Source organism: Anser brachyrhynchus (genome assembly GCF_964034855.1).
Source record: "Anser brachyrhynchus genome assembly, chromosome: Z".
Classification (NCBI taxonomy): Eukaryota; Metazoa; Chordata; class Aves; order Anseriformes; family Anatidae; genus Anser; species Anser brachyrhynchus.
In genome coordinates, this window is record NC_137697.1 from 33,397,838 (window position 1) to 33,416,258 (window position 18,421).

Genomic DNA, 18,421 nt, shown 5'->3' on the forward strand with positions numbered 1-18,421 from the left:
GGTCTTGGAAGCTCATTAGTATGAAAATTAACCTAGAGGAAAAAAAATAGCTTTCCACCAAATCAGCCACCTAATGAACCATTATTTAGTTGCATGAATGCTAATATTATGGTAGGCGAAGGAGGAAGAGAAAATGGAAAATGGGATGCATTTATTTTTTCTCTTTCACTTTTCTCTGTAAAGAGATCCCATACCTTTGGATTTCTACTTTTCATCTTGTAGTTGTTTCTTTTACTATTTGTTGAGCATTTTCCCATGGATCCTGTATGTCCCTCTCCCTATACATGCAGAATGTGTGTAGGTGTCTGATGTTCATTTCAGTCAGCCATTCAGTCATGCAAGTACATTTCCCCAAATGTTAACTCTTCTTTTCTACTTGTGTATCTTATTATGCACTTTATTTGAGAACTTTATTTGAGAAGAATTTTTCTGTTCTTAACAAGAGGAAATCATTTTCACCTTAGTGTTATAACTGTTTATATTGTATTTATTAGGTCAGCAGTGAAGTCAGGTTTAGGCCTCTTGAGATCTGTGATTTTCCACTCAGCCCAAAATTGATGTGAATGTACTTATTGCCTATTATAATTTGACACAATATAACAGGCAATTGAAATCTCTTAATGATTTCTTATTTGTAGAGAACTTCCAAGGTTTGCGGTTTATGATTGAGTTACACAACTATTTGCTAATACTAAGTAGAATAACTCCATGAAGTAGTTGCTAATGACATTTGATAAACTCACTAACACACTTGTTTGTCCATTCTTCCCTGGTGTGTTGAAATGGCCCCTTCAGTGCAATGCTAACAACTACATACCAGAAAACACCTAGACCAGTCTCACTATGTGAATATTCAGCAGCATAGTGCCATACTTCTGAATCCTTACATATCTGAGGTGCTCTCATAAATTGTCTCTATATTTGACCATTTAGACACATTTAGGGCTGTATCAAAAGAAGCATGGGCGGCAGGTCCAAGGAGGTGATTTTCCCCCCTGTACTCCCCTCTCATGAAACTCCACCTGGCATAATGTGTTCAGCTCTGGGACCCACAGAAAGTTAGGGAACTGCTGGAGCGGGTCCAGAGGAGTGCCACGAAGATGATCAGAGGGCTGGAGCACCTCTACTATGAAAAAAGGCTGAGAGAGTTGGGGTGGTCTAATCTATAGAAGAGAAGGCTCTGCAGAGACCTTACAGAGGCCTTCCAGTATTTAAAGGGGACCCACAGGAAAGATGGAAATCTCCTTATTAGGGAGTGTAATGACAGGACAAGGGGTAATGGTTTTAAACTGAAAGAGGGTAGATACTAGATTAGATATAAGGAAGACATTTTTAATGATGAGGTTGGTTAGGCACTGGAACAGGTTTCCTAGAGAGGCTGTAGATGCCCCATCCCTGGAAGTGTTCAAGGCCGGATTGGATGGGGCTTTGGACAACCCGGTCTAGTGGGAGGCCTCCCTGCTGATGGTAGGGGGTTGGAACTGGGTGATCTTTAAGTTCCCTTCCAACCCAAACCATTCTATGATTCTGTGAATTTTTGGGCACTGAAGTGCTGCCTGCAAGGACACTGGACTTTGTAATGTAGTTACTGTAGTTACTTCAGCAATAATCCTCCAGATTTCTCCTTTTTGTTTTAAGTGTGATTTTCCAGGGGTGTGCTTTTGTGTTACTAACATTGTCCCCTTCTTTGCTAATAGCTTGGTGAGACTTTGGGGCAAAGATGGTAGAGTCGTTGCTGACACTTTGAAACTATGCTTGCAACATATTCACAGTATCATAGAAAAATTCAGGCTGGCAGGGCCTTGAGGAGGTCCCCAGCCCAGAGCAGGCTCAGCCTGGGCTCAGGCTGGGCTGCTCAGGGCTTCTCCCAGGGGTGTGAATACCCAGGGTGCAGAGTCCCGACCTCTCTGGGCCTTGGCTCCACGGCCAGCCTGTCCTGGTGGGGAAAAGGCTTTTCCTCGTCTCCCTCCTGAGCCCCTTGTGCCTCAGCCCGTGCCCTGCCTCCCACCCTCCCACCAGGCACCGCTGGGCAGAGCCCGGCCGCATCTCCTCCGTCCCCTCCTGACGGTGCTGGGGCTGCTGCTGGGAGCCCCCCGCAGCCACCCCTTTTCCCAGCTGAACCGGCCCCGCTCCGCAGCCTCGCCTCGCAGGGCAAGGCCTCCAGCACCACCGCCTTGGTGCCTCCCCTCCCCTCCCCTCCTGCCTGTTTGTGGGTGTCCTCCTCCCGGACTGCAACATCCCAGCCCAGACACAAGGTTCTGGGGAGCTGTGCCTGGTGCCCAGCTGGAGTGGGGTAAACGGCATCCCCAGCTCTCCTCTCATCCCCAGGGTTTACCCCACAGGGGGCAGTCAGGTGGGACAGGCATGATTTATCCTTGGTGAGCTGTCACTGACTGCTCCTGGTCACTGCCTTCTCCCTCATGTGCCCAGACATGGGCTCCAGGAGGACTCGCTCCGTGAACTCACCCAGGACTGAAGGGAGGCCAGCAGGCCTGCATTTCCTCAGGTTGGGTTTTCCCCATTTTTGAAGGCAGGTGTGGCATTTACCTCTCTCCAGCTGATCTCCATGATCCTTTCAGAGCTGATGGAGCTGGCTAATGCCCTTGTATGGCTGCTGTCCATCAGCACCCTGGGGTGCAGCCTAATGGGTCCCAGGGTATGTGGCTCCAGAGCTCCCATGCAATCCCTGGCTCAACCACCAACCCTGGCTGTGAGCTCCTCTCCTCCTTGAGCCCTGTAGCTATGCACACAGCACAAAAGTTTACAGAAAAGCAAAACAAAACAGATGTGTGTGATGTTGTGCTTTGGTTTCCTCACCCTTTCTGAGAGCCTTTTGGTCTTGCCTTTTGAACTCTCACATCAGGAAGGCCTTACCACCTGGTCTGTTACTGCTAGTTGGCTGAAGAGCCTGAGCATGCCAGCATGTGGCAGAGCATGAGCTGCTTGGGAAATACAAGACCCTTTGAGTTCATACCTCTTATTATGGTAATTGCTGAGGTAAATGCAGGTGTATGTACCCTGTGTTGCACGTGTTAGGTCCACGTGCAATTCTTTCACTGTCTGCTGAGCGTAGCTGAACTGTTCTGAGTGCAGCTCACCTGTGGGTGTATTTGCATCCAAGCATAAAGTATGCAGAGCTAATGCTGTTAATTACTAAAGCTGTTAAATGTTCATTGGGCCTCTCAGTTTCAAGGTTACTGCACTGATTTGTCATGCCAGATAGTTGGTTGCTTTCTATAGGATCTCTGCTTTAAAAAAGAAGGTTGCTCTGGCTCTTGCTGTTCTAGAAAGTACAGCTGATGTGACCCTGTATGGAGCAGTAACATTAGATAGTCATTCTGTGCTCATATTTGATGATGGTTTACTCTGTAGACTGAAATTAATTCAGATTTTAGAAAATTTAATGCACTGATAATGAGTCTGATTGTTTTTCAATGCTGTTCTTCCAAGCACTGGCCTGTGCTGGATTGGACTGTGTAATGTGGTATAGTAACTAATTAAAGTTGATGTAGTATTTAGTTGGGACTACTATTGGCTCACTGTCTTCCAGAATGACTCCTGCATAAATGGGTTTGTTATGGTGAGACTACTCCAGGAGCAGAATGGTGACAACAAGATATTTTCAGGACCAAAATGAGTAAGGACACTGTTACTCATTTTTCCTTTGGAGATCTCTTTTTTTGTGGATATCTTACTGTCTCATACCCTGGAGTCCCCAGAAGAGCAAAAGTATGAGAAAAAAAAAATGGAGCAAGAAGGCTAATACCTCACCTGTAAGGAAATATGCCCTCCGAAGACCCATAATAAAATCAAAGCTATTTCTTTTTTCTGGTCCTTCCTTTGAGGTACATGGGCAGAGCCATAAACAAGTATAGTCATTGCCCTCATGTCCTTTGCAGGCAGATGTTATCCAAGGCTGTTTTGCTTGTGTTATCTGGCTTTGCAGCTACATTGCTCTGAAACACTTTTAGAACTTTAGGTATGGCTCTGTAGCAACTCTCAATGAAGTCTGAGTCCACGCGCTATTCGACAGCACTCACAAGATCTGCAATGATCTTCCATCTGTGTTGAACCCATGCAGTTTCCTGAAACAGTCATTTCATTGTGTATCTGTAAATGTTTTGGTGTGACTGGCTTATTCTCCAAGTTCCAGCTTGGATACTTTTTGTCTAGTTCATGATCCTTGACCTGGATTGCCTCTGAGGAGTCAGAGTTACAGCAGGTCTTGATTTTGGGGTCATCAGAATAAGATTTCTAGATCAGTAGCTAGTTTCATCAGCTCCTGTGCCTGCTCTGCTATTTCTTGTTTTTTAATATTTATTTATTTATTTTTGTTTGTTTTGTTTTTTCCTTATCACCACCATGGTGCAAATGGTTGTGGAATCATGCAGTGAATGCAGTGAGCTGGACTGGAGAATACTTCTGGTTAGAATAGACTGACAAAAAGGGTCTCAATGAGGCTTTCTCCCTACTTCCAGCTAGATCAATTCCTCTTTATTTTTACAGGATTCATTTGTGACTGCGTGCCTGACTTTGTGGAAAATCCCTGTATTTCTGTGATTTCCTACTAAATTAGCTAATCCATGTTGAATTAGCTTGACAAAAGTCAGGCATTTTTGATAGCCCCTATTGCTTTCTGACTTCTAGCTAAGCACCATCATACATATGATAACAGAGCTCAAGTCTTTTTTGCAGCTTAAGGTTTCTATGACTCTGTAATACTTCACTGAGTAAGACTAATTGATTTATTAATTACCCATAACTGTAGGAGGCTTCTTTCTCCAGTTTGCTTTTGTAGAGCATTACATCGATCAAATATGATTTGCTATTTGCCTGTTTAAGAAAACAGGGATGCAAACAAAATTTTTTGGTTTCTAGGTGTCAAAAAGTACCTCTCTAAAGCAGTTCATTTCCTTAATTTGCTTAGTGCCTTTTTTTTTTTTATGTATTTATCTTTCACTGGTTAGTTTACACTCATCTGCACAGAAAATAGTCTCTCTTTTTGAGTTTTTGAGGGTTTTGTAGATCAAGTTTACATCTAGCTTGCACCCAGATTCACCAGAAATGCATCAGAGTCCCAAGGCAGTCTTTTGACTGAATTTGGGCTTTTGGAGGTTATTTGTTATTTTACAGAGTAAAGGGGAAGAATTTATCTCCATTTCCCAGAGTATGTTAACATTTGAAATGTCTAAAGGAAAACTGGAGTGTCAGATGTCACTATAAATACATCAAAGTTACCCTTGTAGAACTGGCGGGAGCCTGTTGGAGCCTGTATGACAGTAATACTGATTGAATTTGGAGTCTGGGTTATTCATCCTGTTGCAAACCTTTAATGCTAACTGAGCTTCTGCTAAATTTCTCATAATGTTGCACTTAATTTATTTTGTATATTCACTTTGCTGATGTCCAAGGGTTAGTACAATGGTGTCTCTAGACTGAGGGTTGCTCCTCTCCTCCCAGTTAATGAGTGTAACTACTAGATATTTCTTTAATACCTAGAATAACCTGTGGTAATAACCATAACAAATCTTGGTGTCCTAAGATATTCCTCTGAAATTTCACAAGTCCAGTAAATCTCAGGTCAAAATTAATTTCTGGGTAAACTGTCAAACTGTTAGCAGTGTTCTCAAGACAGAGAACAAGTCATGTATCTAGTAAAGCATGTATATTTAATTCAATGTCATTTTGTCATTTCTGAGATTTTTTAGCTGTGCTCATTTTTATTTTATTCAGTGTCAGAAAGATACTCTTCTTTGCAGGAAAATTATTTGGGCTATTTTGGTGATGATCCTAGAGCTGCGCACAAGTGTGTATAGTATAAAATTGTTTCTCTGTGTCTAATCTCTTTATCTCACCTCTCTAATGTGAGATGCTGCTGTGGACGTCTGATTGGAGATCACCCAGGATTAGACGGTTGTTGGCCTGTCTATCAGCCTGCACTGCAGAGAGATGAAGAATGGTCTGTGCAAAAACATACAAAGATGAGTCCAACGGATGCATTTGGAACAATCAATTTTCAAGATGGAGATCACACTTACCATGCCAAGGTTTGCATGTAATTCTATTCTTAATGAATGTTAGTGGTATATATGTCTGATTTCTTCTTATAATTCCCGTGTAAGAAAGGTGAAGAGTGACGCTGGGTGAATATTGGATGGTTTTTCTTAAGAGAGCAGGGGAACCTAAACGTAATTCAAGTTAGAGCGTGTGCATAATATTTTTATGTTGAACTTCACTGTAATTAAGAATAGCTTGTCTTTCTGTCTGTATTGCTCACTGATGTATTTTTGTGCTATCACTTTAATAGTATTATGAAAATTGTGATCCTGCACAAAGTGTTTAAGATGTTAGAGGTGGGAACTTCATAAAATGTTGCATTTTCTTCTCTAGGAGTATTTTAAGGATGTTTATTTTACCAATTTTTTTGACTTTCTTCCAGTATATTAGACTCTCTTATGATAGCAATTTGGATCAGCTGTTACACTTGATGGTTAAAGAATGGCAAATGGAGTTGCCAAAGCTAGTTATCTCCGTTCATGGAGGCATTCAAAATTTCAAGCTTCCCTCAAAGATCAAGCAGGTTTTCAGCAAGGGACTGGTGAAGGCTGCTGAGACTACAGGAGCATGGATAATTACAGAAGGCATCAACAGTGGTATTGTAATTCTTATTTGTTTTAGTCTCCCTCTGGTGTTCTTGTCTGTATATAAGCATATATATTTGGGGCAAATATAATTAAATTGTTTGATATTTGTGATATTTTACCACAAAAATAAAGCATTTCTGGTTTAGGAACAATGCATAATTCAAAAAGTAACAGTGCCTTTGCTGTTGACAGGCATTCTGAATATTTTGTTGTATTTTATTTTTATTGTTCTATTGACGAGCAAAGAGTATTCTGCATGTAGTAAGAAACACAGTGCCAGCTGATAGTAGTTAAGCAGAACTTATTTTCAGTCAGTTTTATCTGCTTTATTGAAATATTTAGCTTCTGAGGACTATAAGCAGTGTTTTGGAAACTGTTTTCAAATCTAAATTTAACTCCTGTTTTATAATTAAGAAATTTTTGAGTTATGATAATCCTTACAACTAGCTTATTTTATTATCTGAAAATCCCTGTGGATTTTTCTACTCTCAAAAACTGACGTGATCAGTAAGCCACAGAACTGAAACAATTTTACTTCTTTAGCTTTTATTCAATCAAGTGACCTTACAGGAGAACCAGCCTCTACAGTTATGTAAATAATAAAGTTTCAATTCAGGTAGAAAGTCCCAGTAGCACATATGTTAGAATTATTAACTAAAAATTTGTGTTGAGTATGAAGCATTGGCACATTACATCTGAGCCTTACGATTACTGCAAGGCACATCAAGTATACAAGCAGGGAGGAGGTTTATTTCTGATCAAAACATAACCACAGAATAAAGTACATGATGGAAAACTCTTTCATTTCTGTCCTGTAGCGAGTCTATGAATGTAGAAGAAAAATGATTGTTAATTGTCTGTTTAGGAGTGTCCAGGCATGTGGGGGATGCACTGAAAGGTCGTGCCTCACCATACCTGAGAAAGATTTGTGCTGTTGGGATCCCCCCATGGGGTATCATTGAGAACCAGAGGGATCTCATTGGCAAAGATGTGAGTTTGACACATTTTATTAAAACCCTTCATGTTCTGGCAATGTTTTAGCTTTTGTGCATACCTTATTTTCTGCTTGCTTTATTTCCCTGATTGGGTATTTTTTCTTAGTAACAGAGGCTTAGATTTTGCACAGTAGGGGAATTCTGTGGCATGTTGAGACACTGTATTTTGTTTTTCTTATGTAAATGAATAATTTTAAAACATTTCTTATAGGAAATTGTCATTCCTTTTTTGAAATTTTGTAATTAATTAGGTAACTCTCCAGTGGATGCAAATGATGTATTTCTATACTCATGTGATTTAGGATAGGCAGTCAGGTTAATGGTATACACAAAAAGGCTATTATTATGTGTGATTTTTGTTCATAAATTAGAATTTTATGTAAGTGGCCAATGTGAGGGCACAATCTACTTAACTGTTGAAAAACACTTGATATGTAAGGCACATTAATTCCTGATAAATAGTAGCTTACATGTTTTTAACAGAAATACACCCAGGAAAAATATGCCACTGTGTTTCAACTATTGCAAAGAAAGGCAGGCAGTGACCCTGACTAAGGACTGCAAGCCTGCCTAATCAGAAATGTTTTCTGTGCAATAAATTGTGGTTTTGTTGCTGTTAAGATCATATAAAATGAAAGCCCATTCTTGGCTAGAGCAACAAAAAGCATGATAGAGACTTTCATAAGATTGCAATGTGATGAAGAAATACATAAAAATGAGTTGACGTACCTGGTGATATTTTGCTGGTTTCTGTGAAGATCTTTTTATTTTGGTTTTCATAGGTAGTTTGCCTATACCAGACTCTTGGTAATCCACTCAGCAAGCTAAGTACCCTCAACAGCATGCATTCTCATTTTCTAATGGCAGATGATGGGACAGTAGGCAAATATGGGAATGAAATGATGCTTAGGAGGAATTTGGAGAAGTATTTGTCACTTCAAAAAATACACGCAAGTAAGTACTGCCATGGTCAGCTTTATTACAGAAAACCCTGTTTAAAAGATCGTGAAGGTACTTGACATTTCCTGTCATCTTCTTGTGAATGTGGCAATTAGGGATGTGGTTTAATGGTGGAATTGGTAGTGTTAAGTTGATGGTTGGACTTAATGATCTTAAGGGTCTTTTGCAACCTAAAGGATTCTGATTCATTTTCCGTAGATTTCACTGAGGTTGAAAGTTGCTCAGTGCAACTGTCTTGAATTCTGAATATCAGAAAAAATAAAAAGGACAGCATTCTCATAAAGCATTAGGCATCTGGACTAACTCACATTTTGGTTTCTTAGTTGTAGGGACATCTAAATGACTCAGATGTATTGAGCATTTTCTCACTTCACACAGTTTTGCATGGTCTTTATATAAGCACTAGACAGTTTTGCAACATTTTGCCAGGCAGAAAAACTGTCACATTTGGTCGAATTTGTGTTCTTCTCCCCATTTATTACTTTTATCCTTATCACTTTTCTATATTACCAGCTTATGTCCTCCCCAGGTACAGAGGCAAAGACTGGTTGCAAAAGGAGTACTTTTATCCAGTGTTTCTGTTTGTCAGTTTGTGCAACTTCCATTGGTTGCTTAGGCAGTAACTGAATTATAGTATAGAAAACATGAAGGAAATATTTATTACATAGACAAGTATTTCTTTGTATTTACTAGTTTGTATAAGTCATTTGTGGAAAGTTCATTCTTACCTAATGATTTAAATCTTTATGTATGTTAAAAAACTTTAGTAGAGTTATAATATTGAATCCTTGTTTTCTTTATTTGCTTACAATATAGTATTTAGAAACTAACTCAGTTTTTAATCTGTTCATATTTAGAGCTTCTTACTCAGCCTCTGATTTTTTTATTAGGACTTCAAGTCAGACTATTTCTATTTTTTTATTATTATTATTTATATTGCATCTTATTGGAAATATTTCTGATTAGTAAGAAAAATAGCCTGCTACTGTAAAACTTGAGAAAGTCCTTAAAAGGTTCCTAATTACTTTTTTTTATGTGCAGGTAACAAAATGGATATGGATCGCATTTAAAATGCTGTCAGTGTCCTTGCATGTGTGAGAGCTAATGTAAAGGGCAGGATATTCAGAAAGATATTCCTTCTTTCTGATGCTAGAACTTTATTGGGAGGTTTTCATGGTCATTTTGATCTGGTAACAGAAGTTCTGTGAAAATCAGACTTAAATTAGAGATAGTGGAGGCATGATTTCCTCTCTGTTGAATCATGTAGTTGCTATGAGACTTCTTCATAAGTATTGATCAGATGTCCTGATTTTGTGTGTGTGTGTTACTGAGACCTGTTTGTAACTGGTTACGTGTGTTTTGAAACAGGAATGGGCCAAGGTGTACCCATAGTTGGGTTGGTGGTGGAAGGAGGTCCCAATGTGATTCTAATGGTGTGGGAGTACGTGAGGACCAGTCCACCTGTCCCTGTGGTGGTCTATGAGGGCACTGGCAGAGCTGCAGATATCCTGGCTTTTACCCACAAACACACAGGTGATACAGGGTGAGTAGTGCATGGTCTGTTGTGTTGGGAGGGGCTGTAAAAAGCCTGTCCCAAAAGGAGATGATTTCTAATGCTTCTGATGATGACCCTGCCATGGGCTTTCGCTGTCTTTTACTTCTGTGAAGTGGGAGCAGTGTTTCTTCCTTCCCTTCCTCAAACTAGTGCTAAAAAAATGTCTCTGCCAAATTTGCTAAGGGATTATTTTTTTTTTTGTTTTCAGAGGAAAAAGAAAATGCATGTAGGTATTTTGAATCATTATGTTTCTCACCTTTGTCTAGGGACACTGCTGAGGGACCCCACAGTGCCTCAAGTTTTGATCCAATCCTTTCATATGTCATCAATATTCTGCAAGTGGCCTTGGAGCTTGGGTTCACAGCATGTTTGAGATTACGGCTGGGGTTAGTGGCTGTAGGCACCTCAGGCTGGGGTGGGAGAAGGAGCAATGTGCTTTGGTTTTGGCTTTGTTTACCCAGATTTGTCATCCTTACTGTAATTCTGTTTGTGACTTCCAGTGCAGTCTTAGCCTCAGACTCTGCATTAAACCTAACTTGATGCAAATTTTGTATCCAAAATGTAAATAAACAAATATATTTCTACAGCAAATTAATATTTTTGTGAAGGTTTTTCAAAGGCAAAAGGGCTTTTTACATAAAAGTCAATTTAAAAAAAAAACACACACAATCTGACCTGGAATTGTTCTAATTAAACAGAAATTAACAGCTTAATAAACTTAGTTATTCACTATGTATATATCCTAATAATTTATTTATTATTTATTAGCAACCTGATTTAGTGAAAGGTGTCCCTGCCCATGGCAAGGGGTTGGAATTAGATGATCTTTAAGGTCCCTTCCAATCTCTTATGATTCCATGAACTTTTCTAAATATTTGGGGGGAAGAGGGAGGAAGGGGTAATATTTTTCACTTTTTTCACTTGCTTTGTCTTCAATATTCTTTGATCTTTAAAAAAAAAAATCCTGTCATTTGAGAAGGAAGGAAGAATATGAACAGAAGGGTTAGCAGAGAGAAATGAGAGGAAAAAAGATGAGGGAAAAAGAGAGAGATCAAGAATAACGAGGAACTAATGAGGAATTTAATTTTATCCCTATATTAATACTGAAAGAAAGAAAAAAGGTTTCTGAACTTTTAGTGGCTGTTTGCTTTGTATTCACAGATAATCCTTTGAAAATTTTTAACTGTTCCATTTCTTCAGTTTCCAATAATACATATGTATGGTCAGAACGAATGTCTGTGCAAATAATAATTTAAGTTATGGGATGCCTTTGTTTTGTTTTGTTGAGCAAAGGGAGGAAGATGTCAACAGAGAAGTGGAAGTATAAGAGATCTACAAGTGTCTCTGCAGTCTCTATCTCTTGCTTAGATGTCATTTGGGCTGGGAAGAAGTAGCCCCAAAAAAATACACATTTCAGCTTGTATATCTGTTTTTCAGGGAGCTGCGCCCTCAAGTGAAAGAGGAGGTTTTGGTAATGATTCAAAATATGTTTAGTTTGGGGCAGAAACAGTCCAGTAATCTATTTCACATTTTGATGGAATGCATGGAGCACAGAGAGTCTGTGAGTAGGATTAACGCTCTGACTTTTTTATATCTTAATTTTCTGTTAGCTTTTTGCCCTTTCTGTGGTCGGTTGGCATGGATGCAGCAGTTGTAAAAGTAACGGTGTTATCCCTAAAGTAAATATGATACAAAAGTGTCTGTACTAATTTATATACTAAGTAGCTCCACAGAGGCTGCTTAGTTAACTTTGGAAGTCTTGATGGCTGCTTATGAAATGACAGTCTTTCTGATTTTAGTAGAGGCTGGACATCTTTGTTTTCACAGGAAAGATCAATTAATTTTTACTTTTTTAATGCTCTAGTACTGTGTTCTTTGTAATTTGGAAATGGTTCTATCTATTCTTCTACTTGTACCAGAACTGTGTTAGAATTTGTCTCTGAATATCAGGATAAAATGCGCTGCCATTTTTATTGGCTCAGGAACTCATTTGGAGTTGCCAAATATTTTTTTTGGGAATAACGACAGTTGTAATCATTGCTACTAAAACGGAAACTATCCAATATGTTTTTATTATTATTTGTTTTACTTAATTGGAGTGTCTGTTTTCTAGTTGAAAGCTACGTAGTTATTCATCACGTTGCATTTTTACATTTTGTAGCTTTAAAACTAATCAAAAGGAAACAGACATTATGCAGTAGGTTGATGCCAATTTGTCTTGTATGCTATTGTATTACAAAGCAAACTGGTACATTGTCTTTCTGAAACAAAGGAAAATCATGACCGGGCCTTTGCCAGTATTTGTGTTGAAGTGTTTATAATTTAATCTACCACAGCCAAGAAGAAATAACCACAGACTTCTTTACCCCACCTCAAATAGTGTACTTCTGCAATTCTAACAGATAACCATACTTGATGTGGAGTCTGAAGAGCAGCAGGACATTGATTTGGCAATTCTGACTGCACTCCTGAAAGGTACCCAAAAATACGATCTGCTTTCGTCTGAAATACAGTCCCACTGGCTTATCCTTTCAAAGCAAAAGAGTAACATCAATGTGTGAAGACTACTCGGTCCTTTGCTTGTTTTCTAGGTACAAATATGTCTGCTTCAGATCAGCTGGATTTGGCATTGGCCTGGAACCAGCTAGATATTGCCAAGACACATATATTGGTTTATGGACAACACTGGAAGGTACTCTTACATTTTATTTTTTTTGCAGTACCTTTACACTTTATTGTTATGACTGATTTTCCATGATTTGCATTTGTCAGGCTTTTTAAATGAGGAGTAGTTTGGTGCTTGGAGTCAGTCTTTTGGGGTAATCATCTCTTATTTTGAAGAAGCATTGTTCTTAAAATTGCAAAGTGCTCAACTGTAGAGACAGTTGAGGGCATCAGATGAAAAATCAATGCACTTGGTTACCCAGAAAAGCGATGCTGTCTAAAATTCCCATAGTTTTCACTGCTAGCTTTTTCAAATAGTTTCAGTGGTCCTTCTGGATATGTATCCCTCAAGCCTATGTTGACAACCACTGATGATCACAGACATTTCACGGTAACCCAGAACATTCTTTTCTTTGAAGGAATAAACTACAAAGGAGTGTTGTCTGTGTTTTCCTAGCTCCAGAGAATATGGATATCCCAAGACAAATACTGAATCCTTTATGGTATTGACAGGTAGAAATAAAATTATCTGTGGTTAGCATGCCATTGTGGCTTAGCTTTGCAGAAAATGACCTAGTAGGTGCCACGTTAAACATGAGTCAGCAATATGCCACTATGAAGGTTAACGGTATTGTTGGCTGCATTAGGAAAAGTATTGCCAGCACTGGTGAAGCTGCACCTGGAAGACTGTGTCCATTTCTACGCTCCCCGCCAGTACAACAGCTACCTGGACGTACTGGAGGGAGTCCAATGTAGGGCCACAAAGGTGATTAAGGGACTGGAGCACCTGTCCTATGAGGAAAGGCTGAGAGTGCTGGGACGTCCCATTTGTTGTAAGAGTGCATATTTATCAAAGTAAAACATTTCTTTGTCTTTTCTTTTTTTTTTTTTTTTTAATTTGCATTTTTTTTTAATATCTCCCATTCTGCTGTTAAGAGGGCTGATTTCAGCTATGCATCTGTTCCTTGGGAGATCTTACGTGAATACTACCTGGTACAGACAATTTGATACCACTTTACTGATGACTTCTAAAATCTTTTCTACCGACAGTTCAGTTTGACATAGTTCCTCAGATTTGTCTGCCATAAAGAACAGCTTTAATGTAGGAACTTTCTTAAATATTCTCTAGTGAGCAGTGAGGCAATGAATTAATTTGCTATTTCTACAATAGCCTTCTCTTTTCTCATGTTTCTTTTACACCTTGATCATCCTTTGGCCTTTATGGATTTGTTGGCAGTCCATGTGCCCCTGTTCCTCTACTTCAGATGTGTTTGAAAAAGATTTGTGTACCTGTTCATATCTGCACAATTGTTCAGCACCATTTTGAATGAAAAGTCATTGTCAAATAATGAAATAATGTTCCCCCCTTTGAGTAAGATGTAAGGAGTTTGTAATAAACAACGCTTACATCTCTAGCTGCTTCTCCAAACAGAAATTGGAAAGAAACATGTTCTGGAAAATCTTATGCCAATTAAGTAGGAAACAATCTTAAATAACAACATTTTCTTCATACATTGTAAATTAACAAATAAATAAATAAACACAGTTTTAAAATTCTATTTTGACCTAAATGCTTTCTTTTAAAGAGGAGTACCCATACAATGCAATTGTAATGGTCAACAGTTTATGCATGGATATTTGGATACTATGAAAAAATTCTTCACTGAGAGCATGGCTGTGCACTGGAACAGTTCAGTTTGTTCTTGGGCAACCCTAAGCACAAATATAGGCTGGATTGAAAGCAACCCTGAGGAGAAGGACCTAGGGGTGTTGATTGATGAGAAACTCAACATGAGCTGGCAATGTACACTGGTAGCCCAGAAAACCAACTGTATTCTGGCCAGCATCAAAAGAAGCATGGCCAGCAGGTTGAGGGAGGGGATTCTCCCCTTCTACTCTGCTCTCATGGGACCCCACCTGGGGCCCCAGCACAAGAAGGACATGGACATATTAGAGCGAGTCCAGAGGAGGGCCACAAGGGTGATCAGAGTGCTGGAACACCTCTCCTATGAAGACAGGTGGAGGGACTTGGGGTTCTATGACTCTCTATGTCCAGCTCCTTTGTTATTTTGCATGTAGATGTCCTCTTAAGTTCTGTGCAAGTACTATGACTAGAGAGTTTTCACAGTTTCGATACTGCTGTAGGTAGAGCTCTGCTTTGCAGCGTGTTTGAGAGAGTTTATCCTAACACAGGTTCTCTCTCATATGTGAAGAGAAGTCTGCTTTAAAGAACATCAAGTTCTATAGAGAGATCTTGAAATATAGTACCTTGAAATGGCTTTTGTCATATGTCGAAAAAGAGAGGCTTTCCTCCTGCCCCCAGCATTATCATACATTAGCTTCTGAAGTGAATTAAAGAGTAGGAGAGTATTATCCTGCTGTAGAGTATATTATTATCCAAGTCTGGTTGTAAAGGTCTTCACAGATGTTGGGTTTATGGAGACACAGTTTTATTCCCCCTTGCTACTAGATTTTTTAGGCAGATGCTTCTTTCAGTATATTTTTCTTCTATACTGTATACTTTGAATATACATAAAGACAAATCATTGTGATAAACAGATCCTTAACTGCCCAGGAATCTTTTATTTAGTTCCATAAGAAGATAATTTTCTAACCTTTCCATCTATTTCTGTCCTTCTGAAGGTTGGTGCTTTGGAACAAGCAATGCTGGATGCTTTAGTGATGGACCGCGTGGATTTTGTAAAGCTGTTAATAGAACATGGAGTGAACATGCACCATTTTCTTACCATATCTCGTTTGGAAGAACTCTACAATACGGTTAGTATATGAAATCCCAGTGTACAAAAGGCACACTAATAGCTTTGGATAAACACATATAGAAGGATTACTGTTTTCCTTAAGAGATTAGGCCAGGCCACTTTTTTTTTTTTTTCTTTTTGATAAAGGGCTTTTGAGAAAAATTGAAAATGAATGGGTTTTGATCAGTTTTGATTGCAATGAAGGATTATTGGATTGATGTCCCAGCTTTTTATTTTTCAATTCATTGACTTGAACCAGACTGCTCACCTGAAGCTCATGAGAATTATGCTCTGCTTTTAATCCGGTATCTGATGTATACCTTGTTGTAAATGATATGCTGTTTAACCATAGTGATACCTACTTATGTACCATATAGTAAGATTTAAGTTAATAGAGATGTTACAGATTGGAGTTGAAACGTTTTTGAAGAGGTTTGTGGGGACAGTGTGAATCACAATGGCTTATTCTGAGGATTTTTAAACTTCTTTCCTCGACAATATTGTTTTTCAAATGTAGAGATGTGTTGATTTACTTTTTTCTTTTCACATCACAGAAACAAGGACCATCAAATCTACTTTTGCATCACCTAGTTCGAGATGTGAAACAGGTAATGGATATAGGAGAGGCTGGGGAGCAAAAATAGTAACTTAAAGCTTTAGTGTCCAGTGGCAGACTGCTATTAGACAATACTGGGGAATATGAAGGAATAGAAGTGATGTTTTCATTACCATACTTCTGTATCTACTAAATGGTTTTATCTTCATCCCACTAATCCCCCCAAGCAATTAACTAACCTGCTACCACTGAATGCTCCCAAGGGTCCTGTACCTTAATTTCAAAGCCAGAGGTTCGTATAGATCAGACTGTCTCTTTCTCAAGTTACTAAAGTGATATTATGAAGTGATTGTACAAAAGACCTAGTGAATTAGCACAGTGATTATGCTTACTGATGTAACATTTTTCTTTTTCTTTTTTTTTTTTTCCCTAAAGCGAAAGAAAGAGGCTTTCTGTGCTAAGCAGTAACAGAAAGATGATGTGACAAGAAAGATTATTTTACTGTGCTGCAGTGTCTAGGAGAACAGAAGGTGGCAGTGGATGACTATTGCATGGAGCTCTGGCTGACTTAGTTTAGTGACAGCCTTGTTCTATAGCTACATTTAATTTATTTCATATTTTCGTTATCCCTGACAGCTTTGCTTAACCAGAAAGGGATGAGCTGTTCTTTCTGCATCTAGTCTCCTCTGCAAGAGATGCCTAGATCCAAAACTAGATTAATTGGCCAGTTCTTTCCAGGTTATGAATACTAAGATAAATAAATAAATTAATATGACTATTTGCAGAGTTCTCTGGTCTCAAGTATTGGGATTTCTGAGAAGATTTTGTTTTTATGGGTGACCTCCATGTCAATGCCATTGATGCTACAGTAGGTGGACGCAGGATGTTCAGATCTTCGTGGCAAGCTATTTTCTGTGTTTTCCCACACTGATAGACATATTTTGGGTTTAATTTATATGATGGACCTGGAGGATCTCAGTGTTGAAAATACATTCCGTTCTTCCAGTTTGAGAATGGAAACGTTTTCTCCATTAGTGTGACCGGCTTTGCTGCTGCTTTGTTTGAATGGAGATACATTGCAGTCTGCCCCTGCTAGCATTCAGTATATGTTGCTTGTGCAGAGAAGCATCCACAAGTGTGGATACTTAGAACTATAAGTACTGGCCTATTTTTTAATTTTGGAGGTGGCAAGCTGTGAGACACGCTTTTGCCCCAGAATGCTCAACATGTTGGCGCCTCTTGTTACCCAAGACTGGGTGGCTTTTGCTAGCTATACTGAGGGTCGCCACTAAACTCCAATGAAAAAAGCTCAGCCTAATGGATAAAATGGCTTTTTACAGTCTGAAAGGCATAGACTCCTCTGGTCTTGATAATACCTGTGATCCTGTTTATGTACAGGCAGGCACATTTTTCATTTCCAAGAGTTGCGCTTTAAGGTTTTATTGATTATATCTAAAATATGCATGGAAGATAATCTTTCTTCAACTAATTTGTCACAAATCTTGTGTCTTGGAAGTACACTGGATGTGCCATGGGAAGCAGTGCTTTAAACACAAGTAGTGACATACTCGGAAGGTACAACTAATGCAAGTGCAGCTGCTGTCCTAGTTATCACGACAGTCTTGAGCCTCTACAAGACACTACAAGCATCCTGGAATTATTCTACAACATTAAATGTATGCTTCATCTATATCTTAATTTTTAATTAATGAACTGGTTTAATGAGCAAATTGTACTCTACCAGTTTGCTCTGTTATCAGAAAAGGAAGATTTTTATCAGCCTGTCTGGCTGATAAAAATTGTACTGAAGTACTGAATTGTACCGAAGTACAATTGCCTTCAGTGTTGAATGCAGCTCGTCTTGTGAACATTGCAATGTATTTCCCCGTGTGATGTGGATGCAGTGGACAGCAGATGTCACACTTCTTAGGCTGAAAATGTCAGTGTGCCTCTTTTCTCCCTCCTTGAGTAATTTTGTATGCCTAAAGAATGTTTACACTTCCTGACAGATGCAGTAGCTGTCAGTTGCACCTTCTCCCAGAGTTCCCTCATAGTAGCAGGGATAGCATGTTGCACATAATAACATCACAAAATGCCTGTGACATTTGGTGTTCCAGAGTACGCTTCCTTCGGATTATAAGATATCCCTGATTGATATTGGGCTGGTTATAGAGTACCTCCTTGGTGGAGCTTATCGGAGCAGCTACACAAGGAAACATTTCCGAATTCTGTACAATGATCTGTACAGAAAACACAAGGTAAATTCTGTGAAATGGCTACCACTGGTC

The 18,421-nt window shown here is 39.1% G+C and overlaps 1 protein-coding gene across 7 annotated transcripts in view; it reads left to right on the top strand.

Moving 5' to 3' along the window:
- Positions 1-18,421, top strand: part of LOC308185579 (transient receptor potential cation channel subfamily M member 6-like) — a gene marked incomplete at its 3' end in the record, with an annotated part of 83,698 nt that overhangs the window by 30,414 nt on the left and 34,863 nt on the right. For all 7 annotated transcript variants that reach the window (XM_080573916.1, XM_080573915.1, XM_080573911.1 and 4 more), the window contains 11 exons: positions 5,870-6,047; positions 6,440-6,653; positions 7,510-7,634; positions 8,422-8,593; positions 9,968-10,142; positions 11,592-11,715; positions 12,557-12,629; positions 12,746-12,846; positions 15,462-15,596; positions 16,132-16,185; positions 18,251-18,391. In XM_080573916.1, coding sequence (XP_080430042.1) covers positions 5,870-6,047; positions 6,440-6,653; positions 7,510-7,634; positions 8,422-8,593; positions 9,968-10,142; positions 11,592-11,715; positions 12,557-12,629; positions 12,746-12,846; positions 15,462-15,596; positions 16,132-16,185; positions 18,251-18,391 — 1,492 coding nt within the window. The remainder of the gene's footprint in view (positions 1-5,869; positions 6,048-6,439; positions 6,654-7,509; positions 7,635-8,421; positions 8,594-9,967; positions 10,143-11,591; positions 11,716-12,556; positions 12,630-12,745; positions 12,847-15,461; positions 15,597-16,131; positions 16,186-18,250; positions 18,392-18,421) is intronic.